The sequence below is a fragment of the Molothrus ater genome, chromosome 2 (assembly GCF_012460135.2).
Source record: "Molothrus ater isolate BHLD 08-10-18 breed brown headed cowbird chromosome 2, BPBGC_Mater_1.1, whole genome shotgun sequence".
Taxonomy (NCBI): domain Eukaryota; kingdom Metazoa; phylum Chordata; class Aves; order Passeriformes; family Icteridae; genus Molothrus; species Molothrus ater.
Window position 1 is genome coordinate 33,983,827 of NC_050479.2, and position 17,222 is coordinate 34,001,048.

At 42.4% G+C, this 17,222-nt stretch overlaps 1 protein-coding gene across 1 annotated transcript; it reads left to right on the forward strand.

Moving 5' to 3' along the window:
* Positions 1-3,425: 3,425 nt before the first annotated feature.
* LOC118688839 (regucalcin-like) lies at positions 3,426-9,666 on the forward strand. The gene is made up of 6 exons (XM_036386751.1): positions 3,426-3,591; positions 4,023-4,205; positions 5,405-5,620; positions 7,013-7,144; positions 7,761-7,915; positions 9,601-9,666. Exons 1-6 carry the CDS (start codon positions 3,426-3,428, stop codon positions 9,649-9,651), a joined length of 903 nt encoding a protein of 300 aa, XP_036242644.1. The 3' UTR covers positions 9,652-9,666.
* The last annotated feature ends 7,556 nt before the right edge of the window (positions 9,667-17,222 follow it).

A 17,222-nucleotide genomic window follows, 5' to 3' on the forward strand; every position in this document is an offset into this window, starting at 1 on the left:
CTGGAAAAGAGGCACCAAGCCAGGGCTTGCAATATTTTCCTCAGCAGGTGCGTTGGTGTGATGAGCTGCAGAGTTTCGCATAGGTGTCCTCCAGCTTGGTAAAGATATTCAGCTGTTTGACTGAGGGGAAAAGGGTTCTGAAAATTCTCTGGTTTATGCAGATGGTTGCTCGAGTGAACATTAAAAGTTTTAGCTGTCTGCCTGCTTATTTGAAGGGTCATTAAAAATGAAATTATGCGTGTTTGCATGGGAGGGAGAGAGGGAAGGAAACAGCAAAAAAAACTTTTAAGGTCAGTCATTCATTTGTATTTTAACTGTATCTTTTTAGGGGTACTGAAATTACCAACTTTTGTGCAGATGATTTGAAAAGGAATGTGGACAGAGGTCTAGAAAGGCTCTTTTCAAATGGCTGCCAGAGAGAAGGTTTAGTTTCTAGAGCAGACAGGATGTTTTTACATTCATTTTTTATTCCTAACAGGAAAATTTTCTTATGGTCTCCAAATTCTGGTAACTTTTACCAGTTAAAGAGTTTAACAATTTAACTTGGAAAATGTTTCAGTGACACCTGTCCATCCCTTCTGCATGAGTCCAGGAGGCTGCAAAGCCAACAAAATGTTGGAAAGAGGATATAGGCAGGGTGAATGTGATGATTTTTTCTGCAGGGATTTTGCTTTGGGAGATTACGGAAGTATTTGGTGATTTTGCTTGGAATTTCTCGTCTTTCCTTGCATGCTCATCTCTGGTGGTGATTTTGCTTGGAATTTCTCGTCTTTCCTTGCATGCTCATCTCTGGTGGTGATTTTGTTTGGAATTTCTCGTCTTTCCTTGCATGCTCTCTCTCATCAGTGCTGTACCAAGCAGGGTGCAAGGTGCCACAGATAAAGGTGCCCAGGTGGCAGGATTCTTGGGGACTGCTTATTCTTGGGGACTGCTTATTTTGAACTGGGTTTTTGGGGGTCATTTCCTCATTTTTCCCTCTGAGATGCTGTGTTTGGTGAAATGTTACTGCTGTATAGTTCCCTGAGGTGCCAGCAGGGAAGGCATGGGAGGAAATGAGCAGAGCACTGAGCAGAGGGGGGACAGGGACTGGGTAGGACCAGGGCTGAGTCCCTCACAGCTTGTGGAAACTCTTTTGGAGGCAATGCTGCCAGTTAGGGTTGGATGGTCCTTCCTGTTAAAAGCCTCCGTTTTCAGCTGCTAGTAAAAATTAGTGAAACCTCAACTAGCAAAACACAGACCTTCCCTTCTAATTGCCCTCTTCTTAAAAACAGGGAGGGGTGAGGATGATTTGAGCCACAATATTCACCATTATGGGAACCTCCACAGCTGGAGTGACACACAGGAGTTATTTCTTTGGCAGAGGGGAAGGGTGCTGTGGCTGAATGTGCAGTCAGGGAAGGTGGATGTGCTCTGAGGGTCCATGGGACAGGGCAGGTCTCTGCAGCATCCCTGGGGGAGCAGGAGAGGGGGAAGCAGGCAGCTGGTGCAGGCAGGATGGTTTCTCCCCTGCCTGTGCCTTATGAAACAGCTGGCAGTGGTGTGATTGTGTACTCCTCATGTGGCATGTGGGATGGGTCTGTGAATCAGTATTTCACTACGGCTTATCTGCCAGGCCCCTGTTTTGGTGTTGCAGAAGTTGGACAAGGGGCATGTAAATGAAACAGGAGCTGGTGGGAAAAAAAAGGTTTAATAAGGCTTGGTTGGGTCAATGAAACAGCTGACAAGACAAATACACACTGGCTGCTGCAGATCTGGAGGCTTTCTGCCTCTGCAGGAACCACAGTGCTGCCGGGCTGCTGCCGAACTCATGTTTTCCCACAGGGGTGAGAACAGCTCTGTGCTTCCCAGACCATGGTACAATAAAGTCAGCATTGTCTCTCCAAGCCTCGGGTCCCACATATGGCAGCCACATGACACAAAGCGTTAGCCCACAAGAAACTCACTCCTCCAGCTCAAGCACTGTTTAACAGGTTTCTGGAGGTTAAAACTTGGCATCTTGCTGTGTATCTTCATTTATGCTTTAGATTCTCTTTTCCTGTGTGGAACAGTTTGCTGCCCAGCCTCTTGTGGCCAGGGTATTTTGGAAGGGAGAAGGATATATTTGATAGATGGGTTGTTTGAAACTTGGTGATGTGACTCATTGTAGGAAAGATCCCATGTCCCTCAGCCCTGGCATTTCCACTCACGGTGATTGACTGGCTCTTCCCACGTATTTTGAAGGGCATTAATGCTAATTAATTATTTGTACACCTTATCACCGGCTCACCTACTAGGAAACAATACCCACTTGAAGACAGTAATCCCTGGGATTGATGTTTTGTCAGGGATTGGCTGCCTCCCAAGAATTATCTCCCAATCTGTGGAAAAAATGTGCTGAGGCCAGCGGGTGCCACAGCGGAGGCGGCTCCATTAGGGGTGACTGAGGCACTGAGTGGGCCCCTTTCTTTTGTAACAGCTCAGTGTGGAGGTTATTGCTCCCTTCCCACCGCACAGCAAGGTCAGGGAAGGGACGGGACGTCTTCTGTGTTTTGGAAGACATCAGTGGGTACTGGACATAAAACTGATGGGTTGTGCACCATGTGTGGGTGTCAACCAGCTGTGGCTGATTGACTGATGTCCCTGCAAGCACCCTATTGCAAAGGGTAGCCAGAGCATGAACAACTTCTGGCAGATGCAGGCATATGGAATGGGAGCTTCACTGGTGTCTTTGGCCCCCCAAGCAGCAGCTAGGGTAATCACACCCCAGAGCTTGGCATTGGCAAAATTTGGAGTGTGCAGCAGGGGTTGGAGATGAAGCTGGGGCACTGAAGGGGCTGATGAAGAGGAAATGCTTAGAGGGAAAACAAAGCAGTAGAATTTCAAAGGCAGGAGCCTTCCTCAGTATTTGCATATTCTCACTGACTTGGTGTGGGAACAGGCATTTGTTGTGTAGTGGCTTCTGTGGCAAAGTGGAGTGGTGGGTGTGTGGTGCTGTGGGTGTGTAAATGCTTCCTGTGGAGGAAATCAATTCACTCGTGTTAATAGGGCAGAGCCTTGATTTTCCACAAAAAGATTGATCCACCACTCATTGGTGCTGCTGCCTTCTGATCCCTCCCTGTGGTCAGGGGGACCCTTAGGATCATGGATCTCCAGACAGCAGCTTGGTTCCAGCTTAGGGCCATAGCCCTAGCCCTCCTGTGCCTGGAGACACGTGCCTCATCAGCAGCTGGGGTTTAGGAAAGTTTTGGTAAGGAGAAGATTTGGCACCTCAAGCTCAGTTCCAGCTATGAGACCATGGAAATGTCATAAGAACCTCCTAAATTACTTTGTTCATGTGGGATTTGGAGTGCTTTGCTATTTACAACCTCTACTTTTCAATTTTGTAGGCATGGAAAAATTCACATAAGAGCTTTTAATTACATCTATTATTAACTTCCCCTCAGACCATGTCTTCCTCCATCAAAATCGAGTCTGTTGTGAAGGAGAAGAACCGGATGGGAGAGTGCCCAGTCTGGGAGGAAAGGGAGAATGCACTTGTCTACGTAGACATCAACTCTCAGAAAGTTTGCCGCTGGAGCCCAGTCACCAATGAGGTGCAGAGCGTGTCTGTGGGTAAGAGTCCACACTCACTGCTTCATCCTGGGACTCTGTCTGTCCCATCCACCCCTCCTGGTAGGAGTCCTGCAGGTTGGTGGTCTCTCATGGGACCACACTCCCTATCTTCCCACAACGTGTTGCTGAGCACAGTGTGGCCTAAGCCAGCCAAGTAGAGTGCACATGTTGCCCCTGATAAGACTGAATGGGAATGCATGTTTCATTTGGGACCTGCAGAGAAAAAGGTACAGTCCTAATGGCTGTGCCCTCCTAGAAGGTGGAAAAATCCATGGAACATGGAGCCAGTGAGATGTGCTAACAATCCCAGGGGAGAAGGATCTTAGCATCAGCTCAGCCTTTACTGGCCAGGGATGTCCCAGATGCCCTTGGTAAAGGCTGTGTGATGGCGCCAGAGCTGCCTTTCATCCTCTGCTCTCTCTCCCCCACAGATGCCCGTGTCAGCTCAGTGGCTCTGCGGCAGTGTGGGGGCTATGTCATCACCCTGGGGACCAGGTTTGCCTTCCTGGACTGGGACACCCAGGCAGTCACCACCATCCTCGAGCTCGAGCAGGATAAACCCAACAACAGGTTCAATGATGGGAAAGTGGATCCAAAGGGGAGGTTTTTTGCTGGTAAGCTCCTGGCAGAAATTTCCCCTGGAGCCAAGGGAAACTAATTATAGTGTGTTTTATATAAGGTATTTTTATTTATTCCCTGTCTTGTGAATGCTCTGCGTGGTTACTGCCCAGTGGAGGAGGACAGGGGACTCTACATCTTCTGACCTAGATGAGGACAGAAGCTGTTGACAGGGGCTACCTGACAGGAAGGCTCCCCTACTTGGTGGAAGGTGTTTTTCAAACAACTGCCTTCATGGAAAAGCCAGTGAAGGGCTCATGTATGTGGGTTTTTTTCTGGAAATATAGAGAAGGATGCAGCTTCTAGAGCAGAACATGAGCTGCAGCTTGCACCCATTATGTGCAGCCTCTCTTGGTTAGCCTGTGAAAAACAAGGATATGGGGGGGAGATCCTCAGCCTCCTGAAGGCAAGAAGGAGGTTTAGGTTGTACATTGTGTAAAAGGTCTTCACCCACAGGGTGGTCAGGCACTGGAACAAACTCCCCAGGGAAGCAGTGATGGCAAAAAGCCCAACAGAGTTCAAGAATTGTTTGAACAATGCTCTCAGTCACATGGTGTGCACCTGTATTTTAATGGTCACAGCCCATTTAAATTATGAAAGTAGCCTACAAAGAGCAACAACAAAAACAGCATATGATTGATGCCTGCCTGCATCTCAACTTCTGCTGTGAGCAAAACCTCAGCCCCCTGGGATGTGTCCTGGTGGTCCTTTGGGTCTTTGATGTCTATGACTTAAACCTCATGGCAATGCAGTAGCATCCTTTCATTGGCCAGGATCTGCTCTGTGGGAGGCAGCTGCCCCTCATCTGCTCCTTTTGCTCTTCCTCATCAATCTGACAGGACCTATTAGTCTCTTTCACCATAGGATTGCAGAATTGTAGAATCATAGAATGGTTTGGGTTGGAAGGGACCCTTAAGACCATGTAGTTCCAACCTCCCTGTTGTGGGCAGAGACACCTTCCACTAGGTCAGGTCACTCAAAGCTCCATCCAACCTGGCCTTGAACACTTCCAAGGCATGGGACATCCACAACTTCTCTTGGCAACCTGTTATTTTCTTTTTAGGAAGAAAAGAAAAAAAAAATCACAATCCTGTGATTCTCCCTAGAACATCTTGGTAACACTTAGAGAAGGTTTTTAATCAAACACGAGGAGCAAGCTTCTACTTTCTAACCAGTGCTCCCACTTCCATTTCAGGCACGATGGCTGAAGAGACGGCACCAGGGGTCCGAGCGAGGCGGCAAGGAGCTCTCTATACCCTCTTCCCTGACCACTCAGTAATAAAACAGTTAGACCAGTTGGACATCTCCAATGGTCTGGATTGGTCCCTGGACCACAGGACCTTCTTCCACATTGACAGCCTGTCATACGCTGTCCATGCCTTCAGCTACAATGTGCACACTGGAAAGATTGGTACGCATGCTTTTAAATTTGGTGACAAGTAGTGCCACTGCTCTGTCTGCAGCAAGACCTGGGCCTGTGAGATGCAGGGATTTATTTGACAGATCTCTTATCTTCTGGTTACAGCTTGTCAGCTGGCTGTGATGTTCCTCAAATTTACTCAGCAGGTGTATTTGGTGAACAAAGTTTTGACAGTCTTTCAGCTTTCTTTCATCTGGAGAGATGGCTCATACTTAGACCAATTCAAGGAGTTGCAGGGAAGAAGCCATTTACACTGCAGAATGAGAAAGAGCTTTTAGGATGGTATTTATTCTTGAGTGCCATCTACTGGAATTCCTTTGATTGTACGAGCTCCATAAATACAAGTGGAGAACATGCATGTATGTATTTCACAGAAAGGTACTCAGAGGATCAAGCTGTCATTGTGACAGTTTTCCCAACCAAATTTCTGAAATTAAGATGTTTTCAAATTTAACTTAAGTTCATTTTATGGATAAACATTTTTATTGTATCTGCAAGGAACTAAATTTAAGTGTAAGCAAAATGCTGTTTCAAGCTGATATACTCACAGGAATTTAAATGTCTGAACTGCCTTTGTACTTTAAAGAGTGCAGACTTTGGGTAATCACAGATGAAAATCACACAAAGTAATTGCATTCACTCAGATTTCATTTTGTTGAGAACATCTCTTTCTACAGATTTTAGGATGTAAGATTTCAAAAGAGGATATAATGCAACATTTCCCCCTGCAAATATAAAAAAGTAACATGTTTGAGCTTCCTAGGCTTGGCTTTATGTTCACAGCTGTTGATTCTTGGGTAGTGTAATGACCAGAAGGTGATGGGTGGGTCAGAGAAGGTGATTGTGACCCAGGGACCCTGCTCCATGAACCTGACTGCTCACCAACATATCTGCACTGCATCCCTGACCATGAGCTGGTGTCCAGGTTTAATCAAAACTGGTTGCTTGGTTGGCCATTCAAAAGTAAAGTTTTTGATCTTTTGCTAGGAGATATTGCTTATCACCAATGTTTAAATGCAGGTAATTATTTATGTGACACGACCAATAAAGGTCCAGGAAAAGTTACTGCACTTGCAGCAGCTGTGTTGTGGCAGGCAGCAGGTGGGTTAACAAGAGAGATGGGGGCATTTTGTTCTCTTCTCTTGGTAAAATAACAGGAACACTAATTTGGTACAATCCCATACTGAAATGTCTGTGCTGGGGACTTGTCTCTGCCAGGCTGAATTAGGCTTTTAACACATCTGCAGAAAGACATTTTGCATCATGGCTTTCTCACAGAAAATGAATGTAGCTGTTTGCAAGGGCATGGAAGAGGTTAGACTGGGGTCTGATACAGAATGGGTAGCAGCCCACAAAACATCACCTTTGTAACTCTTCCTGCAGCCTGCCCAAAGCTTTTGTACCACCTGGAAAAAGAGGAGCAAATGCCTGATGGGATGTGCATAGACGCAGAAGGGAAGCTCTGGGTGGCCTGTATTGATGGCGGCAGAGTCATCCGCATCGACCCGGAGACAGGTAAGGCCTCCACCAGTTTGTGCATATAAATGTAAGGGGAATGGCAGCAGGGGGAATGGTTTAAAGGGGAGATAAGGTGAAAAGAATTGCCCATTTCTGCCCCATGGGTTGCCAAGAGCATGGCTGGCTCAGGCTCTGATCATGTAAAGAGTGCAGCTCCCCGTGCTGCCTCCAATGTCAGGTACCCCTGCTCCCATCGTTGGCTGATGAACTGCAGCACACTCTTCTTAATAATGCCACTATAAAAAAACCCCACAAAATGCTGCATATAATTTTTCTCAGTGTTGAAATGTTTAACTGGAAAATGCTTTAAGGAACAACATCCATCCCAAGCTAGGTGTCCCTGCCCTTCCTGAGCTCACACACAGTACTGCTTTGTTTAGAGAAAAGGAAATGAAGACTCGCAGATGCAGGGGAGAGCCTGAAAAATAGTTAGAAATGAGGCAGATGAAATAATTTGATTTCCCCACAAAATGTCCTTTAGGATGTGGTCTCTGTCTGAGGGGAGGTGCCTTCTGAGTAACGTCACATCTGTGCCATGTGTACTAATAGTATATTCATAATTATATGCTTCCTAAAAAATTAACATTAGAAAACAATTGCACATTTTTCCCAGGAAAAAGAATCCAAACTGTGAGGCTGCCTACTCCAAGGATCACCTCTTGCTGCTTTGGTGGAAAAGACTACTCAGAAATGTATGTGACTTCTGCATATGATGGACTGGACGAGGCCACCTTAGCCAAGGAACCTCATGCAGGAGAAATTTTCAAGGTGAGCAGATTTTATTTCTTTCTTTCTGTATATCAGACCTGCCTAGCCTCATGTTCTGGGAGTGAGGTGGCCCCAGCTGCCCTTGCTCCTCCCACTCACCTCCAGCTGCTCCAGGTGCATAGCTTGTCCTCCAGCCAGGCCCAGCTGCTTTTGCAGAGCTGCTCATGCACTTGGAAGGAAGACTTGGATGGAGAAATTACAAGTTATAGTGTTGATATCTGGGTTGGCCAAAGCTGGCTGGTGAGGATCTGAAGGCAGTGAGTGGGTATGGATCTGCCATATGGATAGTGTGTTCTGTAGTACACTGCAAGGTGTTGCTTTTATCTCTTACTATAATCGAATCCCTTTTGCAAATTTCATTCTCTTACTTCTCAGTTTTTAATTGTGCCAGGAAATCTAAATGTTTACAGAACATATTTCTCCTTTAAATTTACCAGGGCAAAATTTTGCATCTCAATCCTTTTAGGATTTTTTTTGTCTGTTAAAAATTGTGAGGATTTGAAGGAATTTTGAATGAGTTAGAAATGGGTTTTCTGAGGTTTTTTATATGATGTGATTTATTTTTTTCATCTTCTGTATAGGTAGGAAGGGTAAGTTTGGCTCACATCTTCACCACATGGTTTAGAAGGTCATGAGACTTTTAGTTATAAGATCTTCTAAGGATTTATTAACTAATAAAACACTGTTAACAGGGATATGTATGTTTTTGATTTAATCTTTAAATATTTTTTCTTATGGATTCATGTTACAATGTAAGCTTTCTTAGCTATTCATGTTTTGATATATAAATCTATAATACTGTACTCTAAAACTCTAAACTTTCCTCTACTTAGCTTAACGTGTCTCTACTTTAAACTATAAATCCACATTCTCACTTCTAGCACTTAAGTTTGGAAACCTTTTCTAAGGTCTCAAATCAAATTCTCTGTTTAATTCTAAGCTTTGCCTTACAGGCCTAAAGTTCTGAGAATTCCCTACATTCCAGATTCCAACAAAAAATGATTGCTACTTTTTAAAAACTTTTTTTGTCTGGGGCTCTTGAATCTGGAACTTGTTTCTCTCTTCATTTTTTTTCACTCCATTAGCAAAAAGTACTTCAGGAGAATAAAATGCAATTCTTAGCAATTGCCATCAACCCAGACCAAAGTCTTTTATCAGTTTGGCCACAGGATGAAGACATGTTACAGGAGGGATGGAGATCTGTTCATGGGATCTGGGACACTCCTGTTGAAAGCAGTGTTTAGGGCAGATATCTCATGGCTGAGAACTGATATATTCAAGCATCACACTTTAGAAGTCCACAGGAAGACTAAATAAGCATTTTTCTTTGTTTTGTTATTGAGTTCTCCAGTTCCACAAGGGAATTGGTGTTTTCCAAACTCACATTTGTCTTGCATGGGCAAAGCGTGTTAAAAATTACTATGAATTGTTTTGAAGATAAGGACTACATGCAAGGGCCACAGATAACATTTAAATTAGCAAAATTATTGAGTAGTGCTTGATAATCTTAGTGATGTTAAAGAGTTTGGAAGACCTCCAAGTAGTGACTCCTTTTGGTCTCCTCTTGAAGCAGGGGACCCTCCACCTAGTAGTCTGTTGCTATGATATTTGTTCTACAGTGTTTGAATGTTTTCATTATATTGTTTCCTTTCTTTTATATTTTAATTTTTAATTTTTTAAAACAGATAACCGGCCTGGGTGTGAAAGGGATCCCACAGAATTTCTATGCTGCTTGAACCTTGACACTAAACAGCAAAGGAGAAATGCTTCCATCTTGTAGTAAATCTGACTGGAAGAAGTCAAATGAACTACAGAATTTATTTGTGTGAAGATTTCTAAGCCCACCTTTGTGAGTGTGCTTGTTTGGAGTTGAAGATATTTCTTCTTCTGTGGGCCTGTGGCTTGATGCAATAGGTTAGAGAGGTAAAGTTAATCTGTGTTACACCTTGGTAGCTTTTGTGACTTTCCATAAACCTTTAAATGCTCAAGCATAGTTTTGCTGAACTTTCTGATGACCAGCTCTGGATTTTCAAGTCTGTGCTGTTCCCAAAGCAGAATCTGACTCCTCATGTTACAGTGATGCACCAGCAACAATATGGCAGATTTTAATAAACATTTTAAAGATTGATGTCTTGAACTGGACTGTTCCTCTACTGCAGGATTCCCTGATTCCCGAGGTTCCTTGTTTTTTTTTTTTTTTTTTTTTTTTTTTTTTTTTTTTTTGTTTGGTTTTTTTTTGGTTTGTTGTTGTTGTTTTTCTTTTGTTTGTTTTTTTTTCCTTTGATGATCAGATCTATTTGTAGTATCCAGGTTCCATTTTTCCATCCTCATTAGCCTTTTTCCAGGCTGTCCTGTCTTTAGGACGCCCCTTAGGCTGCTGAAAATGAACTACACAACTACATTTAAAGAAATGCTTACAGATGATTTTTCCTCTGCATTCAGATGTTACCTTGAAAGAACTGCCTGATCACACACATTCAATGCACACACAGGCTGTGACCCACCAGGACAGCCTGGAATACCAAACATGGATGCTTGGTGGAGTTGTCCTTTCAGGGGTGATATTTACACACACACACACACACTTGAACTTCCCTTTGTTTTACAGCCTTAATGTACCCATGGCCTCACCGTCTTGTTCCCCCTTCTTCTGGTGCTCATCCACTCCCATTTCAAGTATTTTCCCCCTTTTTCCCTTTAGATCCTCCCCTCTTTTCTCCTCCAGAAAGGACAACATCAAGGTATATTTTTATAGGCTGTTTAAATAACGACCCAGCTCTACCCTGGACTCACTGAACCCTGGTGATCCTTTCAGGATCTCAGAATGCTCTAGACCTGCAGACACACAGTGAAATCTAGCCTTTACATTGAGTTTGCTATCTTTTTGCTGCCTGGAAAGAGACACAGCATTTTAAAATAATACATTTTCAGATCTTTAATGCTGACACTTTGTAATGTTGCAAAGGAGGCAATAATACGCATCATTTACCAGACCAGGTGTTTCAGTGTCTTCCTCTGAGGTATTTGACCTTTTCACCCCTGCTATTCAAAGCCCTCAGACACTATGAGTAGGGAGAAAGTACTCAGTGCCTCATGAGGATAATCTCCCCCAAAAACCCATGCACAGAGGAGCAGGGGAACTGTGGTTAGCCATGCAGAAATATTAAACACAGTTTCCATGGGCTGTACGCAGATTTCCTCTAAAATTAGCTGTTTTCTCCAAACCCAGCATCCCTCTCCTAGCCAGGAATCCCTCACAACAGTTTTGAAAGAACCAAACTGAGTTGATTTTTTTCCTTTAAAAATACCCATATTGCCCAACTCTCTCATGTGGTAGCCTTCTGGTCTGCTGACAAGTAGGAGATCTGATGCTGAGATCTGATCAGGCAGGAGGTGGGTCAAGCCACATGTCCTAGGAAAATGTTCTACACATTTTAAAGGAGACAGGAGAAGGTTAGGTGGTATATTTGACCCCTCAGTAGAACTGGGTCACAGTCCAGAAAGTAATCTGATATCCAGAGGACCATGAAGGGAGCTTTATTCACTAAATACTATTGAATATACTTGGCCACAAACAGGATTTTCCAACGTGCATTATTTCAATGCAGTTACCTGAAGACTACTCTAGAACCCACATCAGGTGTTTTTCAGACACTTATTGTAGATGGTTACTTTAGATCATTAGCAAGCACTTTGCTCCTGTGCTACTTGACCAGATAATTTGTATAACAAGATGAAGGGGCTTGTCCCATCACTCCTACCTTTCACCCTGGAAGGGAGGTGAGTCCATGGAGCTGCACAGAGACAATTAGATTGAGAAATAAAACATTCAGCTTGTTGTAATGTTTGCTCAACAAATAGGCTGTTGTTTTTCTTCCTAAGTCATAATTCCTACAGTAATTAAACTGCTAGGGGTTCCTAAGAGCAAAGGTGCTAAATGCCCTTTGGCACCATGTCAGTGCCAAACTGGTATAAGGAACATAGAGAATTATGCAAGATTTCCTGTTTACCCCATCTGGAGAGGAATGTGATGGCAGGGTGTTTGGAGGCAAGTCGAGTGTCCTAACCTTTAATTAAAAAAAAAAATAGGAAGTGAGTGCAGATACTTTATTTAACCAAAAATACCCAGTTACTTGCAAAATTGCCTACCTACTAGGTCCTTTGCTCTGCCAGAAAAGCAAAGTAGATAATTTTGAAACAATTTACACTTGAGAAATACTTACCATCCCTGCAATATTTTTCTTTTTTGCTAGAACTTTCCCAGGCATGTAAGCTGGGGTTGCTGGTTTGTTATTCTCCAGCCACTCCTTCCTCCATTTCTAAAGGGAGACATGGTGCGTGCTGCTCTGACATTCCAAGGTCTGGGTGCTTTGGGAACTCTCTCTTTGTAGCACAGCTTCTCAAACCAAAAAAGCCTTGAAGATAGATGAGTTTCTCCCTGCTACCCAAAGGCCCACTACTTTGCTTCTCTTCAGATTTCAGAAGTTGCTGTTTTGTGATTTTGCTTTCTAAAAGACAGTGCTAATTGAAAGCCATGTTGGGGCTGTTCTCCAGCCTCAGTTCACCAAAGCAAGGCCAAGGCCCCTTGCCTTGAGGCAAGGGATGAAGGCATGAAGGAAGCTGGTACAAGAGTGGGTTCGTTCCTTTTGTGCATATATCCATAGTATCCATAGTCCTCGCTGAGGGCACACTCTGAGCTGGTTACTCAGTGGCTGAGTGCTTGGTTGGTATGGGGCAGCCCTACATAGGGTCAGGCCTACCCCATATGCTCCTGCCCAGGGGTAACCTACAGAAAATAAACCAGCTAGTCAACAATATGGCACAGACTGATGGCAGCTGACTTCCATTTTAAGGGATTGCTCCATACATTCTGCCTTTTATAAGTATCTATTATATTTTATTTATATTTGACCTATACCACACTGGATGAGGTTAAACTAATAGTATTTTAAGTTAGCCATTCCATGCTTCACCTAGTGAAGCATATAAAAATGTGCTGGTGACTGACTGCTTTTGTAAAATTCTCTACCTAACTGCAGCAAAAGTTGGTCTGCATTCCTTCTTAGTAACCAGGCATTGGTTAACTTTGTTTTTGAAATGAAGCAAAGTGGAATAAAAATACATCCAGAATTTGGAACTTAAAGCTTTTGATTGATACAGGTTGTGTTTGATGCAGCCCAGGATACAGTTGGCTTTCTGGGCTGTGAGAACACATTGCCAGCTCATGTCCAGCCTGTCACCCACCAGCAGCCTCAAGCCTTTCTTGGCAGGGCTGCTCTTGGTTACTGCACTGTGACTGATCCAGCGTCTTGCAGATAATCTGTCTCAGGAGCAGGAAACCAACTCCACCTCCTCAATGTCAGTTCAGTGATTTACCTGCCACAGAATCAGTGAAAAATAAATTAAATTACAGAGTAATCTGAAATTTGGGTGAAGCTTTCCAATGATTCTCTGGGGCTTTAAAGAGAGGAGTTACTTCACTTTTGGCATTACATCTGTATAGTTGTGTCCATGCCAAGCATTTATTTTCCACTACAGAAATTGCCTCAAGGCTCAGTGATTTTTTGTCAGCTCTTCCTTTGTTGAATTACATTAGCCTGACAAAATAGTTGTCTTTCTTTTTTGTATTATAACATTAACACAAAAAACCCACACAAACATTAACAAAAAACTTTGGGAAATTATTAGGAAAAATTTAGGGTGCTTTGTTTCTTATATGGAGATGAGAAAAGAAATGGGGGATTTTTCAAGCCCTCAGATAAAGAATATGTAAATAAGAAGATGTAAAATCTTTATTAAGGACTTCAATTTTAGTCTTTAACATTGGAAAGATATTTATTTCACCTTCAGTTTTTTGTTTTCCTACCAATATCTCTAGTGACAAGAAAGGTTAAAAATAGAATAATGGAAAATTATTTTGTTCTGCAATGGTGCTCACTTGCCGTTCTCGTTTTGTCTTAAAAACCTTTCCCTAATTCTGCTTTCCCAAAGGAAGGATAGTGCATGGAGACCTATTTATATGCCTCCAGCACTGATATCTTCATCCTGGGTGCCTAGTGATTCCCCCAGGAACTCTGTGTATACCAATAAAAATATAAATATATTTTTAATAATAAATAAATAAATAAGTTCCCTTCCTAGATGTAGGAGAAATGTTAGATGATTTTGAAGGCCTCCAGTGGGAAATCTACTCCAACTGAAATGAATTTTAAAATTTTGTAATGTCAATAACTAAGTGCTTACTTTTGGTAAATTGGAGCTTTTTGTGGACATCTTCAAAACACCTTATTCCTTTTATTGCTGACTCATTTACTTGAGGAAGACTGATCCAACAGGTAAATGCTTAACCATTAGACACAACCAAATCCCCAAATCCCACATAAAACAAAGGCAGAATGCTTTGCATGTGGGCCAGCTCCTTTATTTTTACATCTCTGTATGGTATACAAACCATATTTATCACATACTTTTGACCATCTCTACAAAAATCAATTTGGCATTGGTCAAAGGTCTACTATAATTGTTTCTGCTTATGCAGAAACAATTTCATTCTTTTTAGGCTACAAGACCAGACCAGGTCAACGATTCAAGCAGTAGAAGATTCAAGTAATGCTGGAGGGTATAAGTTCAAACCTTTCCTATGTGCCTTAGAGGCAGAGCTCTGAGATCAGCCTACAATAGTCAGAAAGCAATGGACAAAATGTTTATTGATATAATTTTTAATACTAGTCAGACGAGAACATTTTCCGGTGATACATGCCTGAGGATAACAATCCCTAGACAGTGCTAAAATATTCCTTCATTCTGTACTGCATGTACTACCTGTGTACAGAATGTTTGTGTTATCTGTGATATAAGAACCAGGTCTGGGGAACAATAAGACACTAGTGGACATTTTATGTCTTTTTTAAAATAAGAAGAGTACTAAGCTGCCACCTCTGCTAAGTTTTGCATCTGTTGACCCACATCAGTCCAAACTGGATTAAATTATCTAACCAATGTAGCCCCACATTTCTCTTCACAGAGAAAAGCAAGGCACAATTCCTCCCAAGAACATTTCTGGGATTCATATTCTCTGAACCTCAAGGCAAGAAAACACAATTCTTATCATTTGCTGTGCCTGTGTTTGTGCCAAAGTGGAATGCAATATGGAAATTGTTTACCCAAAGTGGTGTTGTTTTGTTTTCTTGGCCTATCAGGACCAGCTGTGTGTGTGTGTTAGGACTGTCAGGGGACAGTCAGGAGACTCAGTGCAGTGTGTGCAGTTGTGTGCAGGGTTGAGTGCTTGGCAGATTCAGTTTTAGATGTATAGAATAATATAGTATAATAAAGTAATTAATTAGTCTTCTGATATCAGTGGAGTCCTCCTCATCATTCCTCCTTTGTCGGGGCCCTAGCAGCATTGCTATAAACCAGCACCAGTTCTGTGTGACAAAGAAGAGGCCTCATAAACTGTGATGAAGGACTTCTTACCTGTTTGATGTACATCAGTTTCACAAGCACTACTTCCCCCGACAACAGGACTAGGGGGTACTCCATGAGGACAGGAAAGCCACCCCCACGTCAGTACCATATAACTGCCTACGCTGTGTCCCACTGCATTCTTGTAGTGTACTCCTCCCACACATGCAGCAAAGAAGTCTCTGTAAACCTGTCATTTCCCAGTAGTCACTCTGATAAATACAGTAAACCCGCACTGTGGCCATTAGAAAATCAGAAATCAACAGCAGAAACACCAAGTGTCTGTGACCCAGCAGGTGAAAATGTACCTACAGTCTTTGCCACACAATACAGCAGGCTACTGAAGAATAACACAACACTTAAGGTACCAGCACAATTAGAGGAAGGAGATTCTTACTGATGGAAGAAAACTTTGGCTAACTTAGTTAAGTCTAAGTTAACTCTTAAGTTTTTATGAATTCCTGATGGCACTTGCAAGGAGAGGTTTCTCTGTGTTCAGTACAGAAGGAGCCATTTCAGTTTGAAGTGTTCTATTCCTTAGCACTAAGCCCATCTCTACATCCCTGAGACAAGTGCAGATACCTATTATTCCCTGTTGAGCTGGTTTAAGTAGTTTCTGCAAAATATTAGCTCATCTCTCTCATCCTTCCCATTATTCTGTTTCCTGAAAGAAGTGTTTACCCTAAAGCGTAAGCTGTTGAGGCCTCCATGATTTATGGTGCAGGTGGCTATATGCTCTTAAGTTCTACGGCCCTCAAGGTATCTAGAACTTAAAAATGCTCTTCACTTAATCTGTCTAAAACTTAGAAGGTTAGAATGTTGGATTTACCAGTCCTGAAAAGAAGACCTTATAATGACATAGGGGTGATTTTGTGCTTTTCAAATCTCTTCATTCTGGATCTTTACAGATGCAGACAGAAATCAAGATCAAATCAAGATGTTGATTTTACATATCAAATATTCAGAATGCCTAAACACTTTGTTGTAGAATGAAAGCTGAAGTGCTAAGGTATTCCCAAGCCCCATATATGATCTGATAGAGAATAACTCTCTTTTTCCTGGGCTCTGCTATAAAGCCTATTTGTGATACATACACAGTAGGGAAAGTAAGATTCTTCTTCCTTGTGTTCTGTCTGAAGAACACCTGGGACCTTGAAGTCTGCCTAGGATATAACTTCAGCTTGTAAGCTTTATGTTTTATCATTTGCATTGTGTTTGACTAGTAATTATTTGAAATGACGAATTCCACAACTGCCTTTTCTATGGACATTGGGCCTGTGTGCTGGTACACAATAAATATAATATCACGATATGACTATTTTATTCTTATGCTGTATTTTTATGAACTATAGAAAACTCCTTGCTTGTTTAAATAAAATGGAGTTTGCATTTATTGTTACAGAATTACCTTATTTTTACATTGTGTGTGTATGCATACATATAAATTTCCAATATTCTTTCTGCTCATAGCATTGAAAGTAGCATAATTACCTAGATTTGGTATATTTGAGGAATTTTATATTAAAATATGTCATGTTTTCAGGGAAATGTCCAGCTGTGTTGGAAAAGGCATGCTTTTGATGTAAGAGGTCTCCTCAGTATTCTCTCTTTCCTGTGATTCAGTGATGTTATAATGACTTTAAACAGGACATACATGAGCAGCCAGCAGCCTGGCATATTCCTAGATCCACTGATTTCCAGTGTTCAGACCCTTTAACCCTATAGGCAAATGCCAGATTGACTGGAGACAAGTGCATGGACTATCTCGACATATTCACTCTCTGATGCCACATCAGTAGCACATGAAATGACCTTACTTGCAAGATCTCATGTGCTCTGGGTTGTG